We start from the raw sequence: 22875 nt of genomic DNA, 5'->3' as shown, positions 1-22875 counted from the left end.
CTCTGCAACCTCTTGCTGGGATCACGTGCCTGCCTATTGAGCCATATACATCTCTGGATGAAAAAACGAGTGGGCTTGGACCACTGCTCATTTGGCTATAACACAGCTCGTCTGTTTGGCCACACATTTTTAATCTTGACTCTTGCATGCAGTTTATAGCACCTTGTTCATAAGAAATTGCAGTTTATTCTTAGAAATATATATTTTAAGTTTTTTAATCTTTATACCCGTAAATGGAATATTTTTTTGTCTTGGCTGGTTTAAAAAGTGACCATTTTGTTTAAATGCTGTAATTGCAAATGTGTTGTAAACATTGTTTTGTTCTATAGTTTACACAAAGGTGCCAAAGTAAATAGTTAATAAAAAGGAAAAAAAAAAAAAAAACCCTAGCAAATTAAGTTGCTTTAGCTGTGCTTCATATTTTGGTCTCTGCTCTTTTCTTATCAGTCAGCTGGTTGATTTTTTCCTAAGCATATCATTTGCCCTAATGCTTTCTTCTTCTTTTTTTTTTTTTTTTTTTTTTTTTTTTTTTTTTTTTTTTAAGCAGTGCATCTAAATACATGTCCAAATACCACTTTGTTGGGTTGTTTTTAGTGATTTCATACAGTAGGAAGAATATTTTCTTTGGAAAGTTACACTAAAATTGTAAGAGTACAGCAGCATTCAAAAATGTAATATACTTTTTGTATAACAATTCTTCAGAGTATGTCTGGAGTGGGAAGAAGAAAACAACTAACCCTGTTATTCTCAGCAGCCTCTTCACTCGGCTACAGGAATATCGAATTGTGCTTTTTCACTGCATCAAAAAGTGAGAGTTATGCAGACTTGCAAACAGGGCATGTGTCACCATTGCATCCGTTGATGCAAAAAGCAGCAAAACCTTTTTAATGTTTCATAACAAGTCTGATATGGGTACAGAGAGTCTTTCTTAAAGTTGGTAAATAATGTAAATACATGTCCTTTCAGAGAGTGAGTCTGTTATCTAGGTATTTTGTGTCATTTAATAAATATTAAACAGTTTTGTGTTGATAAACTCTGGTGTAAAATGCCTTTTTCCTCAAACCGCTGTATGTTGGGCTTCTCCTGTTTGTGGCTTCTTTAAAACCTTCAGCTTCTGCTCCGCTAGCACAATACCTGTTTGCTACCTGAATCCCAGTAGTTCCTTTTGCATTCGGTCATTAAAATCCCTTCAGTTTTCTAAGCAGCTTCCATTCCTGAATTATTTCTATTCTTTGCTTCCAGAGAAAGGGTTTGAAAGCACAGGGAACTGCAGGAGAGGAAGCGGCCGTTCCTCCCGCCAGCTGTGCCAAAGACGCTGCGCTGCGGCAGTGCGGTCAGGCTGGGTTGGACTCAGTGATCTTTCAGGTCTTTTCCAACCTGAGCCATTCTGTGATTCTATGCAGGGAGATCCTGAAACGTTCCTCGGGTGGGCAGTGCTTCACTGGGGGCACAGCAGGCGGCTTCAGCTGGTGCTGCTCAGGTGTTCTGTTTGCTGCAGCCTGGAGGCAGGAGCGTGGGATGCTTTCCACTAACAGTTCCTACTTCAAGAGAACGTTTCTGACTTTCTGTGTTTTCCATAACCCTGCAGAATTTCGTATTATTTTTTTTAAATCCTACTAAGTGAATAGTTGGAGTAAATACTCCTGATTTCTGTTACTGTAAGGTGTACTGCATTTCATAAAGTAATCTCTTGATTTCAAGGGAAACTGGTGCCAATCAAGTAATCGATTTAAGATCTTCTGTTTTTTTCTTTTTCTTTTTTTCTGCTCTGGATGTAAGGGAGATGAATTCCATGCAGAGGGCAGTAATGCAAACATGGAAAGAACTGGGGAAAGGAGCAAGGGGTCTACCTGCAGGGGAGCAGTTATTTTTCCTGTTTAAGTAACTGATGCCTGATAGAAGATTGGCTTTCAAGTATCTACTGGAACTTGTCCTGCTGCTGCTTGTGTCCCACAGGCATTAAGATACACACAAAAGCAGAAACTTTTAAAGCTGTCTTTCTACAGTCAAGTAGTGAATGGCAGTGCCATAACTAAAGCCCTCTTACACTTAGAGAAAGTAGCTGGCATGCAGCAGATGTGCTTTTAGTGATGAGAGCTCTTCAGCTTAACTCCTTAAATCGGGGCTGTTTGTCAGCTTGAAGCTCCTCTGTTTTAGAGCTGGAGGAAAAGAGAAATGCCATGAAGTATTTCAGTGTAAAAACAGTTAAGTAATCTTTTACCATGAAAAGCTGTCCTTTCAAAACCACGAGTCTAGCAGTTCTGCTTCATCAGACAACGCAGCCCATGTGGAGCAGGGCCAGGCCTGCCTGTAGGCTGCAGCCAGCCTGTTCCGGGAGCATGGGCTTGTGCTGCACTGCCTCTTCTTCCTTGCTTTTTATTCCTGAGCTCCAATAGCTCATGGTAGACCAACCCAAACAGGATAGCTGCTGTAGCCTACACAAGTTCTGCTCAGGACAAGGCAGGGAGAGGCACTGGCTCAGGGCTGGATGCGGCATGTGACTGGGGGCTGCCTGCAGAGCGGTCGTGCTGGTGTGCTGGGGAGCGCTGCAGCTCTGCAGTAGAACATCCTAATAAGATAATGGCTATATCATGCAATTTCCCTTCCACCCCTGTGCTTTTAGATGCAGCTTTCTGCTCGAGCATGAAGCTTCCTGCCAAAGTTTCTTTAAACAAGTTACTGTCAGTAAGTTACTTTCATAAGAGCAGAAGCAGGAGGTGCCCAGTATACGGAGCTGAGCACCTTCACAAAGCAATTGCTGCTCCAAAGCTGACATTTATCCCCAAGAAGTCAGCCTGTATGTAGCTAAAAATACAAATTTCTGATTACTGATATTTTTCTGCCATGCTGCTACAAGCCTACAGAATGCACTGAGTTGTCAGCCTACCCACTGAAAAACAGTTGTCCTTTTTTCCCTGTGGAACAATCTAACTCAGGCAATTTGGCATAACTCACAGAATGATGCACGAGTCTCATCTGCTGCTGCTTGTTAGCCCAGCTGCCTGACTGTCCATCTCTGCAACACACATCGTGTCCCACGGCAGCTGGGCTGCTCCTGAACATCACCAGATACCCCAAACCATCATCTGCATCGCTCACAACTCACAGGGCTGCTGGCAGTGGGATGACCGGGGACCTGCTGATCCGTGCTGCTTGCTTACAGCAGTCTGCTTACAGGCAGAATATCCCAGCCAGCAAATAGTTAAAATGGCATCGTGAGCATGCTTGTATAACACGCCCGTGGCCCAGCGCCGCCTCCCTACCTTTGCTTCTGCCTGCAGGCTGGGAACGTGTTTTTCCAGCTGTGTCACTGTGTGAGATCTCAATGGGCTCTTGCAGGAAATTCTGCAGCCGCCTGCTGCAGCCTGGGCTCTGATCCCTTCACCTCAGCACAAAGGTTTCTTTTTTTGGCATTCCACGTGATTGCCCCAGTCTTGACTCAGCAGTTTGTTGGCCCAGCAGCGTTTAATGGTTTGGTTTCCCATCACCACCTCCTCCAGAAATGCAGCAACTCAGAAACGCCGCCATCTGCTCCGAGGGAGAGTGAAGTGCAGCTTTCATGCAGTGTAGATAGAAAGTGATTGTGGTAAGGCTGCGGCCATCATGCCCCCAGTAACAGCCCCAGCTGAAGCACTCTGCTGCCAGGCTGTGCTGGGCAACGCCGTTCTTCATGCAGGTGCCCAGATCTCAGCACATCCCTGTGCTGTTGCACAGCTCCAAAAGTGGAGCTGCATGGAGAGAACCTCAGTGAACTCCTAAAAACAACTGGAATAAAGCAGTGACTTCTGCACGTCCTTGGTATTCTTTTTTGTCTTTTCTTCATAAACTGTGCTCCTCCACCCTGCAGATCAGAATCGTTGGGATTCCCAGTGCTTCATTAAGCACCAAACACTTTGCTTCTGACATCCATTGCCTTTTGCAGGTCTTTGGATTAAGGAAAGTCTGATTACAGACATTTCATCCAACTAGCTGAAGGATTCACACAGGATTAAGCATATGCTGGTTATCTAGCATGTAAGGTGAATGAAGGCCATAGAAAAGCCAATCTATCTGAAGTGAGGCATGAATTTATGAACCAAATCCTAAATAAGAACTCAGAACGTGCTGCAGACCTGTGTTCTGTACATGACAGCACCTTGTTGAAATTAGTGACATCAAACATGCAGTAAAATGTAATGCTGTACATAAACATCCCAGTCCTCATGTTCAAATCCAGTGGAAAATGGAAAGAGTGTCTCAGGAGAACAGGATCAGCTTGACAGCCGTCAGCAAATCCCAAAATCATGCCAAATGCAAAATAGTTTCTTTCTCTAAGCAAAAGGAAAGGCATTTTTTCTGCATCACAGTCACAACCATTCGGGCCTCTATTGTTAGAGGACAACAGCTGACCACAGGAGATGGATCTTACACTACTGACATCCTGCTAGCACACACATGCTGCTACCTTTAACACCGCGCAAATAACTTACTCATGATAAACAAGATACAGCGGGCATTTGTCAGAGGTTGGAAGCTGCCAGTACTGAGCATACTGGCTTTCCACAGAACTTACTAGGAACCAAACAAAGCTTCTGTCAGTCGGCTGGGCCAGAGTGTCGCTGTGCATGAGCACACTGCTGCTTAGAACCACAGACAGCCTTCGTGGAGAGCCACCACGCTCAGAAGGATGAAGCATGCAGGTTTTGCTGGGAAAACTCCAAGGCTTCAGCTTTCTGCTAGCTACTCTTGCAGCCAACGTGGTGCTGACCTCACTGCAGGCAGGACTGGGCCCAGCAACCCCTGAATAGAAACTGTGTGAGCCACCTTACAGTAAAATGATGTAACAGCACAAAACAAGAAAGCAGTTATATGGCAGGGATGGAAATACAAGGAAGGCAAAGCAATCAGGTGCAAACCAACCGAGGATAATATTAATAAAGATATTTCTGGCAGGAAGATTTTTCCCACCATTTTTCCTTGTACTAAACTGTAAGCTGTCCTATTATTTTAATCCTATACCAGATGCTAATTTCATTCTGTGCTATTGAACAGAACCTGATTTGCTTGTTATGATATCTGCCATTTGGTTTCATTTCACACTCCACTAAGTCAGCATAATGTGGGCAAGGTAGTCAGGCTGCCACTTCCTTCTGTGGAAGGTCTCATCATTTCACAGTCCATTTCCTATGCATGAGAGAGAGATCAAAACAGGCAGGATTCTTCACTCAGAACAAGGGGATGTTTGAATATATCAATGATTATAAGTGAAGCTACATGTCCTGAAGTAAATGCTCCGGTTAGTGCAAAATGTGATATTCCAGAACACAAAGTGCCTACAACATACCAAGCATTTTCTTCTCTTCCTGGCAATTAAAGCCCACTTCAGTGCCTCTACCCAAATATTGAAATCCTCTTGATGTAATTGCTCTTAACTGCCTCAGAGATCACTCTTTATGAAGAGGACCTTGCAGCAAAGCAATGAAGAACCATGAGGGAATGTAAAGGCAACAGAGGCGGGTCTCTGCCAGCCTCTGAGATGCCTTGTTCTTCTCAATGGGGAGGAGAAAGACAGGAGTACTGCTACTTTCAGGTGGTGGTTCCAGCCCTGCTGCTGTTGCCCCATGCTCCTCAGCAGCCTGCAGCACATGCTGGCCTGGGTGTTAAATATGATTATTTTACCACCCTGTTTATGGGGTGGATAGTGACAGGACAAGGAGTGGTTTTCAACTGAGACAGGGCAGGTTTAGGTTGGATCTGAGGAGGAAGTTTGTCACACAGAGGGAGGTGAGGCACTGGAACAGGTTGCCCAAGCAGGCTGTGGATGCCCCATCCCTGGAGGCATTCAAGGCCAGGCTGGACGTGGCTCTGGGCAGCCTGGTCTGCTGGTTGGCGACCCTGCACACAGCAGGGGGTTGAAAGCAGATGAGCACTGTGGGCCTTTCCAACCCAGGCCATTCTATGATTCTATGATTTTGTCAGGAAGCTTCTCAGTAAAGCCCAAAATCAGAAAATAATAATAATAATAATAATAAAGGTTAGTCCTGCATATTTTGAAATGATTTAACTTCTAATCTTATTCCATGCAGTGATGTCCAGGCAGACGTGCTCAGCAGGGGCGGTGATGAGAGGTGCTGCTCAGTCACGCTGGGCAGGGATGGCTGCAGCGGGACGGGCAACGGCAGTGACTTCTGTTGTGACTTCTCACCCTTCTATTTATTTATTTATTGTGGATACAATAAATCGAGTGGCTTCATTCCTTATTGTTCCGCACCGGGCATCTTGGAGCCTCACCCGCCCTCAAGTGTTCCCGTGCTGCACATATCCCCTCAGCCTCGCTCTTCGGAGGGGCTCACACCACAAACTCCTTCCTTCTCGCGTGGGAAAGGCGACACTCATCCATCAGGGCCGCTACGGACGGAGAAAACAGGGCTGCCTCGCCTCCGGCCCTGCCGCCGGGGAAAACCCGCCCGCCCGCGGCACCGCGAGGGGCGCCCGATCCGCGAGCCGTAGGATCGAGCTCCGCCGCGGCGATCGGCGGCGCCGCCCCTCCCCTCACATGACCGACGTCGACGCTCTTGCCGCGCCCGCCTGCCCCTCGGAAGAGCCCCTCGGCCGGCAGCATGGCACCGCCGCGCCGCACCGCCGGCCTCGCGCTGCTGCTGTTCCTCGGCGCCTGCGGTGAGCGGGGCGGGCGGCGTCGCGGAGTCGCGGAGTCGCGGCGTTGCGGGGTGGGCGCGCGCGGGCGGCGCGTGCCGCTGTCCCTGGGGCACGTGACGCGGCCGCGGGCGGCTGCCCAACTGCGGGCCGGCCGGGGATGGGCCCGGCGTGCGGGGCGGCCGGGGGGGAGCGCAGCCGGGGCGGCGCGGCACGCGGGGGAGCGGGGCGGGAGGAGCGGCGCGGCGGAACCGGACCGTGCCGGGCGGTGCCTCCCCGAGTCGGAGCGGGGCGGGGATCCCGCTGCCCGCGTCCTCCAGAAGGGAAACGGCAGGTTGTGGGGCAGAAAGAAAAGAAGGAAAAAAGGAAAATAAGGAAGCTTTAACCGGGAGGCGGGCAGCTCTGTGTGTGACGCGAAGGGGGGGGGGAGGGGGGCCATCACCCAGAGGGGTTGCGGCGCCGCCCGCCCCGCCGTGCGCTCGGCGGTTCTTTATCCGCTCCATCCCAGCGCCTGCCGCCGAACCGCCGACTCGGGCAACTTCCCCCGGCCTTCCGCCTCGGTGAAAGCGGCGATGGCAGGGCGAGAAAAAAAGCAAAACCAGCCCTTTATGTCCTGCGCGCGCGTCCCCAAGAAACGTATCGCCGAGCGGGCGTTGCGAAAAGCCGGGCTGCTTTGTGCCAATAACCTGCCGTGTGACCGCCGGCTTCGCTGCCGCCGGCGCTGTTACGCAAGCGGTGGGCTGGGCGCTGCTCCGTGCGGCGGGGCTTCGGGCCTCTGCTTTTCCATCTCTGTGTGATAAATGTGGCGGTTCAACAACCCGTTGCCGCGCTGTGCTCCGTGCCGGCTGCGCTCAGTCTTTGTCACCTCCGCCTGCGTGTGTTTTGGGTTATTTAGAGCAGACCAAGTGCTGCTCAGTGTGGGGAACGTGTGTTTTCTTAAGTCATTTCCTACCGGGGACAAAACGCACCGATATCTGCTTTTACAGTTGTGGTTACTTGCTGTCAGTGTAGCTAAGTAGGTCAGGGTGTGCCTGGTCTGCCCTATGAACCTGCTTGGTGTGGCATTTCTCTTTGCTGTTGTGTCTAATAGCACCTATATTGAAATACCCCTTTGGAGAAGTTATTTTCAAGCTGTTTTCTCTGTAAAGAGAACAGTCTGTGCTATTTAACCCACTGCTTCTGATTCCACATCGTTCTGAGGGTGCTTTCAGTCCCAGTCAGTAAGATATCTCCCTTCTGTGCCCCACTAACTCCCAGCAAATACGGAATTTCACACCCCTTTACCCTTTTTCCTCAGGAAGGTGGAAGAGCCTTGCTTATGTAAAACAGCACTGAAAAGTTAAACAAATAAAAATCACGGCATTACAAAGCAAATTACTGAGGCATTAATATCAAAATCCTCTTTGGTTTATGCTCCTTTTGTGCTCAGTGGAGTCACTCGGCGTGCCAGGCGACGTGACCTGCAGGTGTGTTTGTATGCAGGCACCACGGCTGGCCTGGCTGGGTTGCAGTGGTTGCTCAAAACTTTAGATTTCTCACGTTCTTTCTGAACTGAGAAGGGCTGGTACATAGGTGCAGTGTCAAATCCCTCCTTGAGTCAGAAGGGAAAGAGTTTTTAGCGTTGCTGGAACTCCAAACTGACTCTTGGCAACGAGTTCCGGTGCTGTGTGGTGGCAGATTGCAGAGCTGTTATCTCTTGGTTGCACCATAGAGCTGCGTGCAAACAGTAACCCTTCAGAGAGCCGTGCTGCACCGTTGCTTTAACAACGTGCAGGTGCCTTGCCTGGGCATGAGATGTGCTGCTTGCGTCTGTTACCCTGCTTACTGAGGATCAGGAACAAAGGAGCAAAAGTACGGATGTTACCGCCAGACTCAGAGCTTATTTAATAAGTCATTCCCTGAGCTGCTGGGGACAGGGTGCAGGTTTATGTGCCTCCTGTAAACAGAGTATGGCCCGGGTTACTGAACGTGATGCTTAAGTGACATTATTAGGTATTATGCTTGGTCAGGTGGGGTGATGTATTTGCTAGCATTGTTGAAGCTAGAGCTCCTTGAGGTTTACTGCTTCAAGTTTAGAATAAACCACATGAAAACCCTCATTGACTGCCTTGTCCGTAGTCTGAAGTGTTCTTACCACACAATAGTTACATTAGGATTTGTTCTAGCACTGATAAATTAATGTGTGGTATTGAGCACAATTGCTTCAAAGTCAACGCAGTCAAGTTTCTCCCGGCTCTGCCTTGGATGCTTCTTACAGAAGGTGCTCCAAACAGCGTAAACGATGCAGGCTGCACTTGAATGCTGGTACAGCCAACTGTCTTGTGTGCTGAGCTTCGTGTTGCTGGTAGAAGGGAACTGTATTGGGCAGGGAAGAAGTCCTTAATGTCAAGGTAAAGTGTGATGCAAAGTGTGAATTCTGTGTGTTGAGGGGTGGAAGGCTTGAATGGCTATTGAAGAGAACTGTGCAATCACAGTTCCCATCGCTTTAAGGAAATGAGCCTGACAAACATCAACCTTACGTTAGTCAGGAATGATTCTTCTCGTATTTCAGTCCTGTCTGTTTTAGGGAACTGCAGCAAACTGGGAATGCTGAGCAAAACCAAATGAGAACCGGCTTTGGGGAAGTCTCTGTGCTGGGAGTCAGGCTGGGTTAAAAATCCAACTATGACAAGTTCTCTAAAGCCTTGCATGAAATTTAACACCCATGTCCTTTGAGCCAGGAATTGTAGAAACGCAGTGAAAGCACACTGATCTTTCTTAGAGGTCAGCTGGAGTCGTGCCGTTGATGGAACAACATGGAGACTCTGGTCGACAAGCACTACATTGTTCTGAATGCCGTGTTCATGCAGTTTGGTTTACTCAGTTTCAGTCAGCAGAAAGCTAATGCTCGTTTAATTTGTTGGCCTTGGTCAGGCAAGAAGGTTATAAATGATCCTCTCAGTATTTAGCACTGATAACTTCATGTTAACTTCCTAGTTTTAACATTTGTTAGGTATCTGGCTATCAGTTCGGTGTCTGACAAATAGAATCCAGTCTGAAATAACGTACTACTTTGTAATGAGTGTAAAGCCTTAATAGCTAATAATTGTATCTTACAGGCTTTTTCCAGTCCTATGCAGTGGAAGTAGATGTCAAGGATGCCTCTAATGTTACATGCTTGTACGCACAATGGATGATGAAATTCTTGATAAAATATGAGACAAACAGTAGTGATTATGTAAGTATTTGGAGCTAACTTTTGCTGGGAACTGCGTTTAGTCTGGGATAAAACAATTTGATACATTTTGTATTTAGTTTATTGGTTTTCTTGATAGAGGCAATTATTAAGAGTGTTCCTAAACATCAGTTTTAAGGCAAAGCGTAACTTCTCAATTAATAATACGAGTATCCTACTGCACCTAAAAGGCATGCTGGTCTAAGGTGGTGGGTTTCATTTATCAGTGTAGCAGCATTCTGAGGCTAAATGGTGAATGTTAGTTGTGCTTTGGTGTAGTGGAGTTTATCAGCCAAGTTAAACCTGTAATTTTGTTCTCAGACCTGATGTGGCTCCCTTGCGAGCCCGGTGTCAGGCAGGTTATTCTACAAAACGGTGGAAAAGCCTAAAATAATCTTACTGGTGTTGTGCAAGGCTCCATCTAACTCTAGCAGGATTCTAAGGCTGCCATGGGGAAGAATGGTTATCTGAAAATAGTGCAAACTTTTTTCTTTTAGAAAAATGCAAGCTTGGATTTGACATCCGCTGTGACACACAATGGAAGCACCTGTGGCAGTGACACACAAGCTGCGCTTCTGGCAGTGCAGTTTGGAGATGGTCACTCTTGGAGTGTTAACTTCACAAAAAACAACGAAACTTACCAGGCTGAGTTCATCACATTTACCTACAACACCAATGATACTGCTGTCTTTCCTGATGCTAGAAGACAAGGTAGCATTATCTCTTGTCCCTCACCTCGCTTGGATTTTCCAAAGTTTGAAGTACTGAGAGTGTATCTGATGACTTCAGTGCAGAATGCTGCTCGTAGTACCTGTGTACTGGAGAAGAGTGCAGACTAGTTAGGTTAACTAGTGCCTTAAGTTAGCTTGACTAGTGCCCTTAGGTGGAAAAGAAAGGGAAGGTTAACCATTTGAACAGGTTAGATGGGGGGTGCTGCTAGCACATAAGAGGCAAATATAAGACTGATTTCTGTTTGTTCACCTTCTGTGAAGGAAAACAAGAAGTGTTAGGGTTTCTGTGTATGCTTAGTTCTATCAATGTGGGTTTTTTCTTGAACAAAGACTTAGTGTTCTCCTTTCTAAAGACTTCTCTGTGTCACATCAGGTCAGAACACATGGGTAAAACGTTGAAGAGAGGCTAGGACAGTTAGACTTAATTCCTGTTATTTCTTTCTCTTGTGAATTACAGAAAACGTAACACTACCTGTAAATGTTCCTGTGGTAAACGAGACATTAAAATATTTGTTTTTATTTGCAGGACCAGTTACAATTGCTGTAAAGGATGCTGTGCATCCAATTCAACTGAGTAATGTCTTTGTGTGTCATCATACTACCTCTTTTGAAGCAGAAAACGTAACACAGATTTTCTGGAATGTTACTATGCAGCCTTTTGTTCAGAATGGCACAATTGGTAAAAAAGGTGAGTGTTTCAAATTGTAAATGGGCTTTTTTTTTATGGTGTCCTAGTGCAGGGGTGGAATCCAGTAATTAAAAAAAAAAATCCAACAGTTCTAAAATGTGCCATGTCAAACAATACATATATGTGTGTGTATATATAACATCTTCAACCATGTCTTTGCTTGTTCCTGGAGAAAAAAAAAAAAAAAAAAAAAGATATCAATAGAGCACATCCAGTTGTGCAGTAAATTTCCCAGCAATATTCTAATAAAGAGTGCACTTGAGGGTCTTAGGCACCCCAGACACTCCAGAAGTGTTGCTGCAAACTAGATCATTTGAGCATGGAGGTTTTTCAACTGCCATCTGTTCTCAGTGGAAAACTCACTGCTCTTTCACTTAAATAATACAAAGCCTGCCTCATAGTTCTGCTAGGCAGAGGAGACCAGCACAGCATCCTGCTACATACAGGACATTGTTTACTTAAATTGCAAAAGCAGTTTTGTAAGCACTAACGTTTACTTTTGTGGATGTGTTTTGCTTTAATGTAGAGAAGTAGCATTGCTTGTGGTACGTGGGTTTAAAACGGTGAGTAACGTAGAATTTCTCAGAATAAATTGTAGCTTGGAGGACTGTGCCACAGTGCTGAGCTGGAGACTCTTCACTTGGTGATGAGCAGATGCCCATTGAGCTTAGATTCCAACTTAGAAATGGGTGTCTGTATTAAACTGACTTCTCAGCCATAAGCCCTAATAAAAACTTCATCACTGAAATGGTGGTTAAACCTTCTTTTCAGAGTCTAGGTGTCGTGCTGATACACCTACTGCTGCGCCTACTGTTCTGCCTACTGCTGCCAATGTAACTACTGCATCTACCACCATTTCACCTGCTCCAACCTCCGCTCCCAAGCCTGCTGGGAATCCAGTCACAGGAAACTATTCTCTTAAAACTGGAAATAAAACTTGTCTTCTGGCTACTGTGGGGCTGCAGCTGAATGTTTCCCAAGACAAGGTGCCTCTCTTATGCTTTTCAAATTTTGGAATAGAATCATAGAATGGTTTGGGTTGAAAAGTACCTTAAAGCTCATCCAGTTCCAACTCTCCCCTGCCATGGACAGGGACAGCTCCACCAGATCTGGCTGCCCAGGGCCCCAGCCAGACTGGCCTTGAATGCTTCCAGGGATGGCGCATTCAGTTTCTCTGGCCAACCTGTGCCTGTGCCTTACCACCTTCATAGTAAAGAATTTCTTTGTATATAATCTGAATGAACTACTCTCTTTTAGTTTAAACCAGTTACCGTTTGTCTTATTGCTACACAACTTGGTCAGAAGTCTTTTCCCATCTTTCTTGTGGGCTTCCTTTAAATATTGGAAGGCTGCAGTAAGGTTTCAGTCCTCCTTCTTTAGGCTAAACAACCCCAGATAGCTGAGTCCGTCTTGGTATCTCCAGTCCTCTGGTTGTTTTCATAGCCCTCTGGACTCAATCCAACAGGTCGTGTCCTTATTGTGCTGGAGGACCCCGAGGTGCAGTGCAGTACTCCAGATAGAGTCTCACAAGAGTACTGCAGAGGGAAAGGATCACCTCCCTTGCCCTGCTGGCTGCACTTTTGATGCAACACAGGATATGCTTGGCCTTCTGGGCTGCAGTTGTGCATTACTGGCTCATTTAAAATTTGTCTGTACTGGTGTTTTAGATTGCAGTTGTGCATTACTGGCTCATTTAAAATTTGTCTGTACTGGTATTTTAGATTGCAGTTGTGCATTACTGACTCATTTAAAATTTGTCTGTACTGGTGTTTTAGATTGCAGTTGTGCATTACTGGCTCATTTAAAATTTGTCTGTACTGGTGTTTTAGATTGCCCTGATGTAGGTGCAGCACCTGTCTCTTGGCCGTGTTAAGAAGAGTAGAAAGGTTGCTGTGGTTGTTTTTGTGTTTGTGAAATGTGAGTGCAGAGTGTTTGCTTGGGCACTGCTGGCTGTCCAGAACTGCTTCCAAGTGTACAAGAACCTCTCTGACCCAGGGGTAATTCTGACACCAGTTAGCTGCAAACCCTCACCTTGATTGAACCTAACTGGTTACTAGGAATAAATGTAAGATCCTTAAAGGACTGGAACTTTCTTAGGCTCTTGGGGCCTGCAGCTGCTGTCTTTTCCCACAGAGGGAGCCAAAGCTAAGCAGCTAAGTTTTCCTTTAGGTATGTAAAGGAAAAATGCCCTGGCCTTTCTTTTTATGTATGTATCTTTAGTAAGTGGAAGTGAAACTTCACAGGGTGGTTTGTCTCAGCATTACCAACATGTAAAGTAACTCAAGCAGCTTTGCTTAGGTAGTAGCTAGACTTGGTGCTTGTGCTGTCTTCTTTATTACATGCTCTTCCAGCTTAAGGCTGCTGCTAATTGAAATAGTAGATTCATGATAGATGCAAGTTAGCTGAGCTCCTTTGACGTGGTGTGTGTGTATTTCAGCCTCTCCTGATCAACATCGATCCGAAATCAACTCGTGCAGATGGGACATGTGGTAACACATCAGCTACTCTGAAATTGAATGATGGAAATAGGACATTAATTGACTTCATGTTCGTTGTTGTAAGTAACTTCTGCTTTAAGTTTCTGCTTTAACAGCGTTGTGTGATGAGCATTCGTGGTAAAATCCTGCAACTTGCTGCTGATAGGCTGTTTTCATAAAGGAAGTGAGACTGACTGGGGCAAAAAGGTGTTTGGGATGAAGTTCTGGGAAATGTTGGACTGTGGTAAATGCACTAAACTTTGGAAATGTGTTATTAAAATTGAAAATGCAGAATGACACACTGACAGTTGGTTCTTGCTTGTTAAACAGAATGCAAGTGCAAGTGTACAAAAATTTTATCTGAAAGAGGTGAACGTTACACTACTCAACCATCAGAATGGTTCTGGTAAGTAATGCCTGCCTGTAAAGTGAATGTAAACTTCAATTTCTACATTTCATCTTGTGCTTCTGATCAAAATACTGTTCATGCTTACTGTTACTTCCTACATGTAAGTCTTTCAGCTGATATGAACAAGAGTGACAAGCACAAATGATTGCAAGGGGTCGTTTGAAACAACAGTGCAGGGTTGTGCTGAGACTAATGTGAATGAAGCCTCTTCTTGATAAACATACATTGTGAGGGCTTTCCTTACATTACAGTTCTCAGTAACATAAAATTCTGAGGTACAAAGTCAATTGAAGCTTTTTGTTTTTCCTTAACAAGCTGTTTCTATGCTTGAAAATGATACAGTATTTTCCTGTCTCTTCTGCTCAACGCTGGAGAAGAGTCCAGTCCTTCAAGAACTCAGGCATACATTTTTCTTCCAAATCAGAAGCATATTTTTAAATTGTCACAGCTACTGCAATTAAAAGAGCACTAAAGTGCCTGCACTGCATCTGTGTAGGGATGAGTGAAGGCATGAGAAAAGCCTGCTGTCATATTGGTATGGAGGATAGGCTACTGCTAAGTATTATAATATCCAAAAGAAGCCAGGCAGTGAAATGAAGCAGATCAATCAAACTTAAGACTGTTTTGTATTTTAGAGTAGCCAAACCTGAAAAGCTGGTCCATCCAGGTTAAGCTCCTCAGTCCTATGAATGCATTAGCATCTTTCTTCTATTTAAAGTAGGCATGGAAATTTCCTTTTTTTTTTCCCTTTCCTTTGTTTAGTCATTTTAAGTGCAGATAACAACAACTTCAGCAAATGGGATGCTTCCCTTGGTAATTCTTACATGTGCCGTAAGGAGCAAACTCTTGAGATTAATGAAGATCTTCAAGTGCATACTTTTAACCTATGGGTTCAACCATTCCTTGTGAAAGAAAACAAATTCTCAATAGGTAAGTTATTTTATTTTTGTACTGATTCTTGTATGTGCTTGTAAAATTCTTACTTGCTAAAAAGCACCAGAGCTGGCCATAAGCACTTTTGTTATTGTTTTTATTTTGTTGAAGCTTTTGCCCCAGTGTATTTTTGTATGCATGAAATTAAACTTCTGAGGCCTACGTTCAAGGAAGGCTGTCAGCTTTATTCTCAGTATGTTTAAAAAAACAAAAACAGGTCTATTAAGCACTTCTCCTCTTGAGGGAGCTAGAGGAGCTGAAGAGGGTCTTAGCACTGCCTGACATCATATAGATTTTTGTAGCTTGAATATATAAGGCAGTGGGAAAGAACTTGTATAAAAGTGAACTTCAACAACTTTTGGCAGTTCTTCAGACCTAAAAATGATGTAAACATTCCTAAGGAATAGCAATGCTGTGGAAAAAAGAACTAACAGCTTCTTCTGGAAGCACTCTTACAATATATGCAGGACCAAACAAACATTCTAAGGTGTTTGCTTCGTTATCCTAGTTGTGTCTGGGGAAAACTGGAAAGATTTGAATGAACTTCGTTAATCTTTAGCATCTCTTGGCCCTTGTGTTTCATGAATTGCAGGTTAATCTGTAGACAATCTGGGCATGGATTTTCAAGCTTGTTTTTTTCCTGGGGAGTGGTAAATTGACTCCCCAGATTGTGTGCAGGGTGACTGATCTTTATCATCATACGCTCTGAGGAGTTAGACGGCCGTTTTACCCGTGTTTCTATTTGCAGCTAGCACTCCTCCTCCTCACAGTTAAGGGTTTCATCTCACTGTAACATGGCTCAGTTCTTGCTACGTTCTCAATACCGAATCCAGGCTACTTTATTTTTAATTAGTAAATGTACCAGGCTTGCCTTAAGCATGAAGTAGATAAGCCTTGTCCTGTCTTAGCAGTAGAAGAATAGCTGCTCCCTTGTCCTGGACAGATTTTGTGCCCATGAATGCTCCCACACCAGGACAGCACCTTTAGCTTGTTAGATTGTTAAATGTACAGAATGATTATAATGTTTAACATATGCTAGAAATACCCATGAGAACTCTGCAGTTTGTTCTTTCTTAGTGTAAACCTGTACAAATACTTGATTTTGTTCATCTTCGTGTTAAGGAAAATAGGTTTTTATACCACGCTTGGCAAGTATTCTGTCCTTATTTATTCCTTGTTGCAACCTTTTTCTTATCTACAGCCCAGGAGTGTTCGCTGGATGATGACACCATTCTAGTTCCAATTGTAGTTGGTGCTGCACTTGCTGGCTTGATTGTCATTATAGTGATTGCTTACATAATTGGCAGAAGGAAAAGCTATGCTGGATATCAAACTTTGTGAATCAAAATGTAATCACTGCTCTGATTTCACCCTTAACGAAGCAAGTGCAAGTTCCGAAGTCCAAAAAAGCCCCAAAACTTAGACTGAATACTGGCCACAGCTAGTTGGAGTTGAGAAGCAGAGGGAGAATGTTTATCTCAGATGAAGCAGAGCTACGTTTTTAGTTTTCCAGCTCCAAGAAGATGACGTGAGTCTCACACCTGTTCTGAAGATGGCAGATATCACTATTGATAAATGACCAGGCCAAGGATTTTATTTTGAACAAAACCTTGAAATGTTTAGGATTTACCTTTTATTTTTATAAATTGTAGCCTGAAATGGAGCACGTTCCAAACTGATGTGCACTGGGCAAATCCCAGAATTGCATGGGATTTGTACTTGCTTCTCTCTCTGCATTCCTTAGTTGTCATATTTGTGGGTTAAGCTGGCAGCATTAGTCACCATGTTGACTCATGTAGTACTACCACGGATTGTATGATGCCCAGGAACAGCTTGGTTTTTCATAGTTGAACTTCAGGCTGGTGACTGAGTGATTTTTTTCAAGTGGCAGCAGTAACTTACTTAGCTCTGATGGAGTTTGAGTAGTTTACTCCTGCCCCAGTGGTTTTGGAGCCATCCCCACACCGTGGCTGTACAAACCAGGTGGGTAACCCTGCCAGGTTTCCAAATGCTTTTCAAAAAAAGTGGTTTGTTTTTTTTTCCTTTTAATGAATTGTTAGGCATGAATTCTTCATCGTGGCATTCCCCCAAAATACTCAACTGAGGCAGAATTCTGCTAACTTCATGCAGGTTTTTTACTGGCATCAATTTAAAGGGAATAACCGTTCTAAATAGTCCAGAACTTCGAAGTGCACTTAACTTTATACTTTGCACAGAGCTGGTCTATCTTATCTTATTGCTTTGAATGACCGTTGTAACTTCAAGGATGCTTTCGTTCAATGAGCCAGTATCTGTTGCTGCAACTTGAGCTGTCTTTAAGTCTTCATCTGGAATGGTTCTCTGCTAATTGAAATCCACGTTATAACATATGTCTGCCCTTGACATTCTCAGTGTTTAATGTGCTTTATGTTTGACTGTGTGCTGTGTAGCTTTTATTAATGTTAAGAATGCAAAAGCCAAACAAGTCTGAGATGGACCCACTGCGCCTATTTTTCCTGCTGTGTGGAAAGGCTGACTAGCTTAAATATACAGTGCAGATGGACTGTCCCTAAGCTGCAGCTCTGTAGAGAATAACCCTTGCTGCACAACCTTTTTCTGCCCTCTTTGTGCTGTAACAGTTTTTATTGCATGGAAGAAAAAAAAAAAAAAGAAAACTTTTCCAAACCATGTGTGACTTTTTACTTATGTCATAGCACAAGCTGCTTAAGCTGGTCATTTAACAATCATAGTTGTCTTCTTTAGAATGAGTTTAGCCTGCAACAAAGCTGGTTTTGTGTTTTATTAGTGTTTTCTAGGGTTATTGAGATGTCTGTGGCATGTTTGTATACAAACCACTTCTTTCAGTAACATTTTTTGGGTGAAAGTTTTCATCTTACCACTAGCTAGGGAAGCAAGAATGAGTGGATAAAGCTTGCTATAGCTTGTAGCCTACAGCTTGGATTTTGCATCAGTTACTGAAAATCATTTTAATGAAAGTGGGGAACAACTATAGGTTTAATCTCAAAACAGACTTCAAGACTTTTTAATTAAAAAAATGTCAACTAGTGGCTCTAATTATTTTCTGCATTTAAGGATATATTAATATGAAGTTCGTGTAGATTTTTTTTAGCATTTTACTGACTGATATTCAGCATCACCAGATAAATGTCCGCTTGTGTTGAGGAGTGGTCACCACACTGTCCTCATCTGAGCGCGTGAGCTTTCGAGCTGTGTTTGGTTTTAAGTGATGACGTAGAAGATGGGAGTGCTTTGCACTAAAAGTTCAACAAAACTAAATGCCTCCTTGCAAAAACCTGGAAGCTGATCTTCATCTGCAAGTGTGTTGGCGCCGAGATGACAGTCCTCCTACGCCGCTGTGCAGTTACCTGGTTCTAAAACATCTCAGTTTCACCTGACTGCCTGTTGTTATAAAACCACCAGATTTCCTGTCTGTGTTGCTCCATAGGGAATTGTCAACCTGCTCAACCTGTGCTCTAAATAATAAAGATTGTTCTGTTTCTTAAGGAAACTTGTTCATACTTTTTAACCGATTGGAAAGCAGACATCTTGTATTATCTTTTCTATAAGAAAATAAATGAGTAAGGCCAACTTCAATCAGTCTATATCTGAGCTTCTGTTGTGTAACTTGTGAAGGCACTCCTCACAGAGTCCTTGGTTGCCTGTGTCTTAATGTTTTGCTTTCCAGCACATTCTGAAGTGTGCTTGGGTGCAATCATCTAACAGAAGACAACTTGAGAACTAATTGAAACTCTGCAAGCCTGGTTCATCGTTAGAAATTTGCCTGTAAACTATTTTGGCAATTGCAGCTCCTTCCAGACAAGATACCTTTCTGATGGGATTTTTGCTAGCCCTCTTAAGCTGATGTACAGCTGTGAAAAATTCAGCTTTTCTTTTTGCAGTCATCCTGGGAGATAAAACAAATCCCTGCATTTAGTGAAAGTAGGGAAGCATTGGGGCCTTCTGGGAGCTGGCTAGCAGCTTCATCCTCCGAGGGAGAAGCAGTGTGATCCTGGCTGTGCTGCCAGTTCTTCTGGTAGCAGTACTACACAGTGCTTTGTTTTTTCTGCAGCAAGAGACATTGGTCTTCCCTTTACCATTATCTGTATTTTGAACTCTGTGATGATGAGACTGGAGGAACAGGTGCCATCTAATGCTGTACCCTCCCTCCTCCATTCTAGTCTGCATATAGCATCATTAAATTATACCTACCTTCTTGTTTGCTAGCCAAAGAAAAAATAAAATTATTGTCTTTCTGAAATGTAAGCTGAGGTCAGCTGAAGCTTTTAAATATGAAGGATAATAGATATTTCAACAAAAATCATAACAGCTTGCATTCTTAAGATGTGAATCCAGTGGGACTGCAGGTATCAAGCTGCCATCAGCTCGTTGGTGCTTGCGAGGCTGGATGAGTCTATGACTAAACTTGAAAGAAGCAGCAGAGCAGAAGTTACTGTTGTCCTACAGTAAGCATGAGGACTTGTAACTTTAAAATCTAGGTTTTTAGTACCTACACAAGGGAAGCCTGCACATTGTGGTGTACTAGGGATATGCAATAGCAGTAAATGTGCAGTAATATACAGATACCAGCAAGGGAGGTGATAGAACTGGCAGTCTGTTAGCATGATGCTCCAGAAGGGGGGCTGTTGCTGCTGTACTTCGGGGAGGGGGAGGAGGACAAGGGAAAGAGTCTTAATGTCCTGGTGGGGCGAGGATAACTGTTCTAAATGAGTGGAGCATGATCTTGGTATTAAGCATATTAAAATGCATTTCTTTTTCAAACTTGCCCTTTTTCTATTTAGCTGAAGACTGCAGCCCAGAGGTGGACTACTTCATTGTGCCTATAGCAGTAGGAGCAGCTTTGGGAGGATTAGTTGTCCTAGTAATTATGGCTTACTTTTTGGGCCACAAGAAACACCGTAATGCTGGATATGAGCAGTTTTAAAAGGGGAAAGTTTTTAACTTGCTTGAAGTAAATTACTAAATCTGAGCTCAAAAGACTCGGAGCAGCAGCTCTGCCCAGTCAGACCACTAAGCCAGCACATGGCCAAGGACTGATGTGGAATTCATTGCTGCGGTTCCTATTTTTTCCTTTACAAATAGCACAGAGCGTATCCTGGTTTGTAATCAACTGATGAACTGAGTGCTTTTTCTCTAAAGTGCTACACATCAGATCTCAGCATTGTAAAGGCATGCAGTGGCATTATATGAATAAACGTGGTGTTGTTCTGGACCGCGGAGGCGGCGTTTGATGTGTGCTTGTGGATGTGCAACATTCATGTAGATCATCTGTCATACACTGCGGTTTGTTTCGATTGTTACTGACTGTGCCTTATATACAGTTTACTAAATGTTGTAACTGTGCTCTAAGATACCAAGATTTCTGGTCTTTTAGCTTAAAGATGCCATGGCAGTAGTTCTCATGGATTTTTTCAGCCGGTGAATGAATGCCTCCTTTTAAAAAATAAAATCTTACTGTAGTTCTCTTTATGGAATACCTTAAACCAATGGGGGGGGGGAAGGCTATTAGTTGCTTCTGGTGATTGTAACTAAGAGGGAAGATGACTTTTCATATCATGCCCAAAAATCTTGGTAGCCAAAATTTCTGATTATTTTGAAAGTCTGTTCAATGAAATGGCTAAAACAGCCCCATTCATACGGCCTGAACACGGAGTCTGCTCATGGTGATGTGCAGTTGTCCAGGTGTGTCTCTGCAGATGCTTCTCTGAAGCTTCTAATGCTTGTGCTGTGGCAACACGTGGATACGTGTGAGCCAACAGCAGTGGCAAACTTATGAGAGCTGAAAGATGGGATGTTCCTGGTATCAAACATTAATCCCTTTTTGTACCGCCAGTTAGTGTCCTGCAACAGTGCTGTATTGTAATACGTGTTAAAGCAATTGATTTCCTTTTAAGAAGAGAAAAAGGGAATTTCTTTGCTGTCTGCTGGGTACCTTTCATCCCTAGCAAATTCTTTTGTAGTAACACCCATTATCCGGCATGTAGTAATTAAACTGCGTGTGTTGATCTCCAGTGATCCACGGTGTCTGAACACAGCACAATTGAAGCTTCTCTTTCGAGGTACTTCAGTACTGTTTTCAGCAGTCGGAATGACTTCACTTAGCTCGTGGTGGAAGTTACACATTCTGTGCCTTTTTCCCCACTTTGGAGCATTGCTCAGCTTGGCAGTAGGTGCCTTCAGCTTTGCCCAGCTCAGTGTTCTTAGGTGCTGAGTTTCCGTGTGTCTTGCTTACCTACCTCCAAACAAAAGGCCTTACACAGCCTTTCTTGGAAAGTTGCTGTGCTGGACTGCAAACTTCCCATCACCAAGGCTGATTCAGATGCTCAGATAGCTTAAATACTCACTTAACAGCCAATAACTTTGGGCAAAGTGTGATGCTTACTCTGTTCTAATATAAACTCAAGCAAAAAAAAAAAAAAAGAAAATCTGCTGCAAAAGCAGAAAGCCAAGCATCCTTGCCACCCTTGCAGTGCTGGAGCAGCGTGCTGACACGGTGTCTCACCTTATGGAGCGTTTCCTCTTGGCACCGTGCACACAGGGCTCTGCTCTGTCTTGAAATGGCTGCAGAGCGCTAAGCCCTGCTTCTGTGCCTGCTCACGGTGCTCCATGGAGCTTGGAATGAGTTCCCACTGTTGGTCACTAAAAGTTGCTCTCAGTGTTTGTGTCACTCAGGAGTTCATGGCATCCTTTCCAACTGGTGTACTGGAAGCACTGTAGCCTTGCAGCTGTCTCCTCTTTGTTCTCTTCTGTTGGTTTCATTCCGGCCCGCGTCACTCTGCTGACATTGATAACACCTTTCTTGTATTTGTATGGAAAATAAATAAACTTACCCACCCACAAAGATTGTCCCTTGGTGTTTTCCATTTCATGCTTTCATTACGTGTCCCTGGGCTGTCCTTTGGATTCCTCAGGACTTGGTTTGATTCCTATTAGCCGTCTGCATGTCCGAAGCCTTGAGAAATGGTGGTGGCTGGGGGGTTTGGGGAATCTCTTGGAAAGGCAGTGCTGTACCAGCCCGTGTTTTATGTCACTTTATTGCTGTTAACTGAGTTGTCAGTGGCCAACGTGCTCAGCCCTCTGCCTTGTCCATACATCCCTCATGCATCCGTGAGTGCTGCAAAGTGAGATGAAAGGTAGTGCAGAAATTGCAAGAAGAGCTTTGCCAGTGCAAATGACGTGTAGTATGTGTTTAAAGAATCTGCTCAATACTGATTTTACTTCAAATGTATTGTATATGTAATACGATGTTCTCAGAAATGTTGTGTCTTTGCTCCTTGCTTTACTTGGTTTCTGATGCTCGGTTTCCTTTACTAATTTGTTCTCACTTCCCTTTTTGTTTTTTGTTTCTGTTTTTTTTTTGTTCTTTCTGCAGCTGAAGAATGCTTTGCTGATTCTGACCTCAACTTTCTTATTCCAATCGCAGTTGGCATGGCACTTGGCTTCCTTATCATTCTTGTCTTTATATCTTACATCATCGGAAGAAGAAAAAGTCGTACTGGCTATCAGTCTGTATAATTTCTTAATTATTTCTCTGCTCCCGCCCCTGTGCTCTTCTCACCTGTCCCTTTAAAAACAAACAAAACGTTCTTAGGTTTTTTTATTCAAAATTAAAAAACACATCACAACAAAATAATACAGCATGAGATGAATTGGAAATTTACTTGAAGCTGCTGTGTGGTTTTTGGAGAAAGTGTTCTGAGGACCATGGAAGTGAGCGGGGTTACATGTGTCCACGTGAGAGATGTGATTGACTACAGATGACACTGAGACCT

At 44.0% G+C, this 22875-nt stretch overlaps 1 protein-coding gene across 1 annotated transcript; it reads left to right on the top strand.

The window, feature by feature from the left end:
- Positions 1 to 6551: 6551 nt before the first annotated feature.
- On the top strand, positions 6552 to 22618 carry LAMP2 (lysosomal associated membrane protein 2; the record flags this gene model as incomplete). Its single annotated transcript, XM_079541871.1, has 9 exons — positions 6552 to 6657; positions 9732 to 9850; positions 10345 to 10558; positions 11105 to 11266; positions 12038 to 12252; positions 13704 to 13823; positions 14074 to 14149; positions 14915 to 15082; positions 22476 to 22618. Exons 1-9 carry the CDS (start codon positions 6600 to 6602, stop codon positions 22616 to 22618), a joined length of 1275 nt encoding a protein of 424 aa, XP_079397997.1. The 5' UTR covers positions 6552 to 6599.
- Positions 22619 to 22875: the final 257 nt, after the last annotated feature.

Source organism: Tetrao urogallus (assembly GCF_951394365.1).
Source record: "Tetrao urogallus genome assembly, chromosome: 13".
NCBI lineage: Eukaryota > Metazoa > Chordata > Aves > Galliformes > Phasianidae > Tetrao > Tetrao urogallus.
The sequence above is the reverse complement of the archived record's forward strand: the minus strand, read 5'-3'. Positions and strand labels throughout refer to the sequence as shown.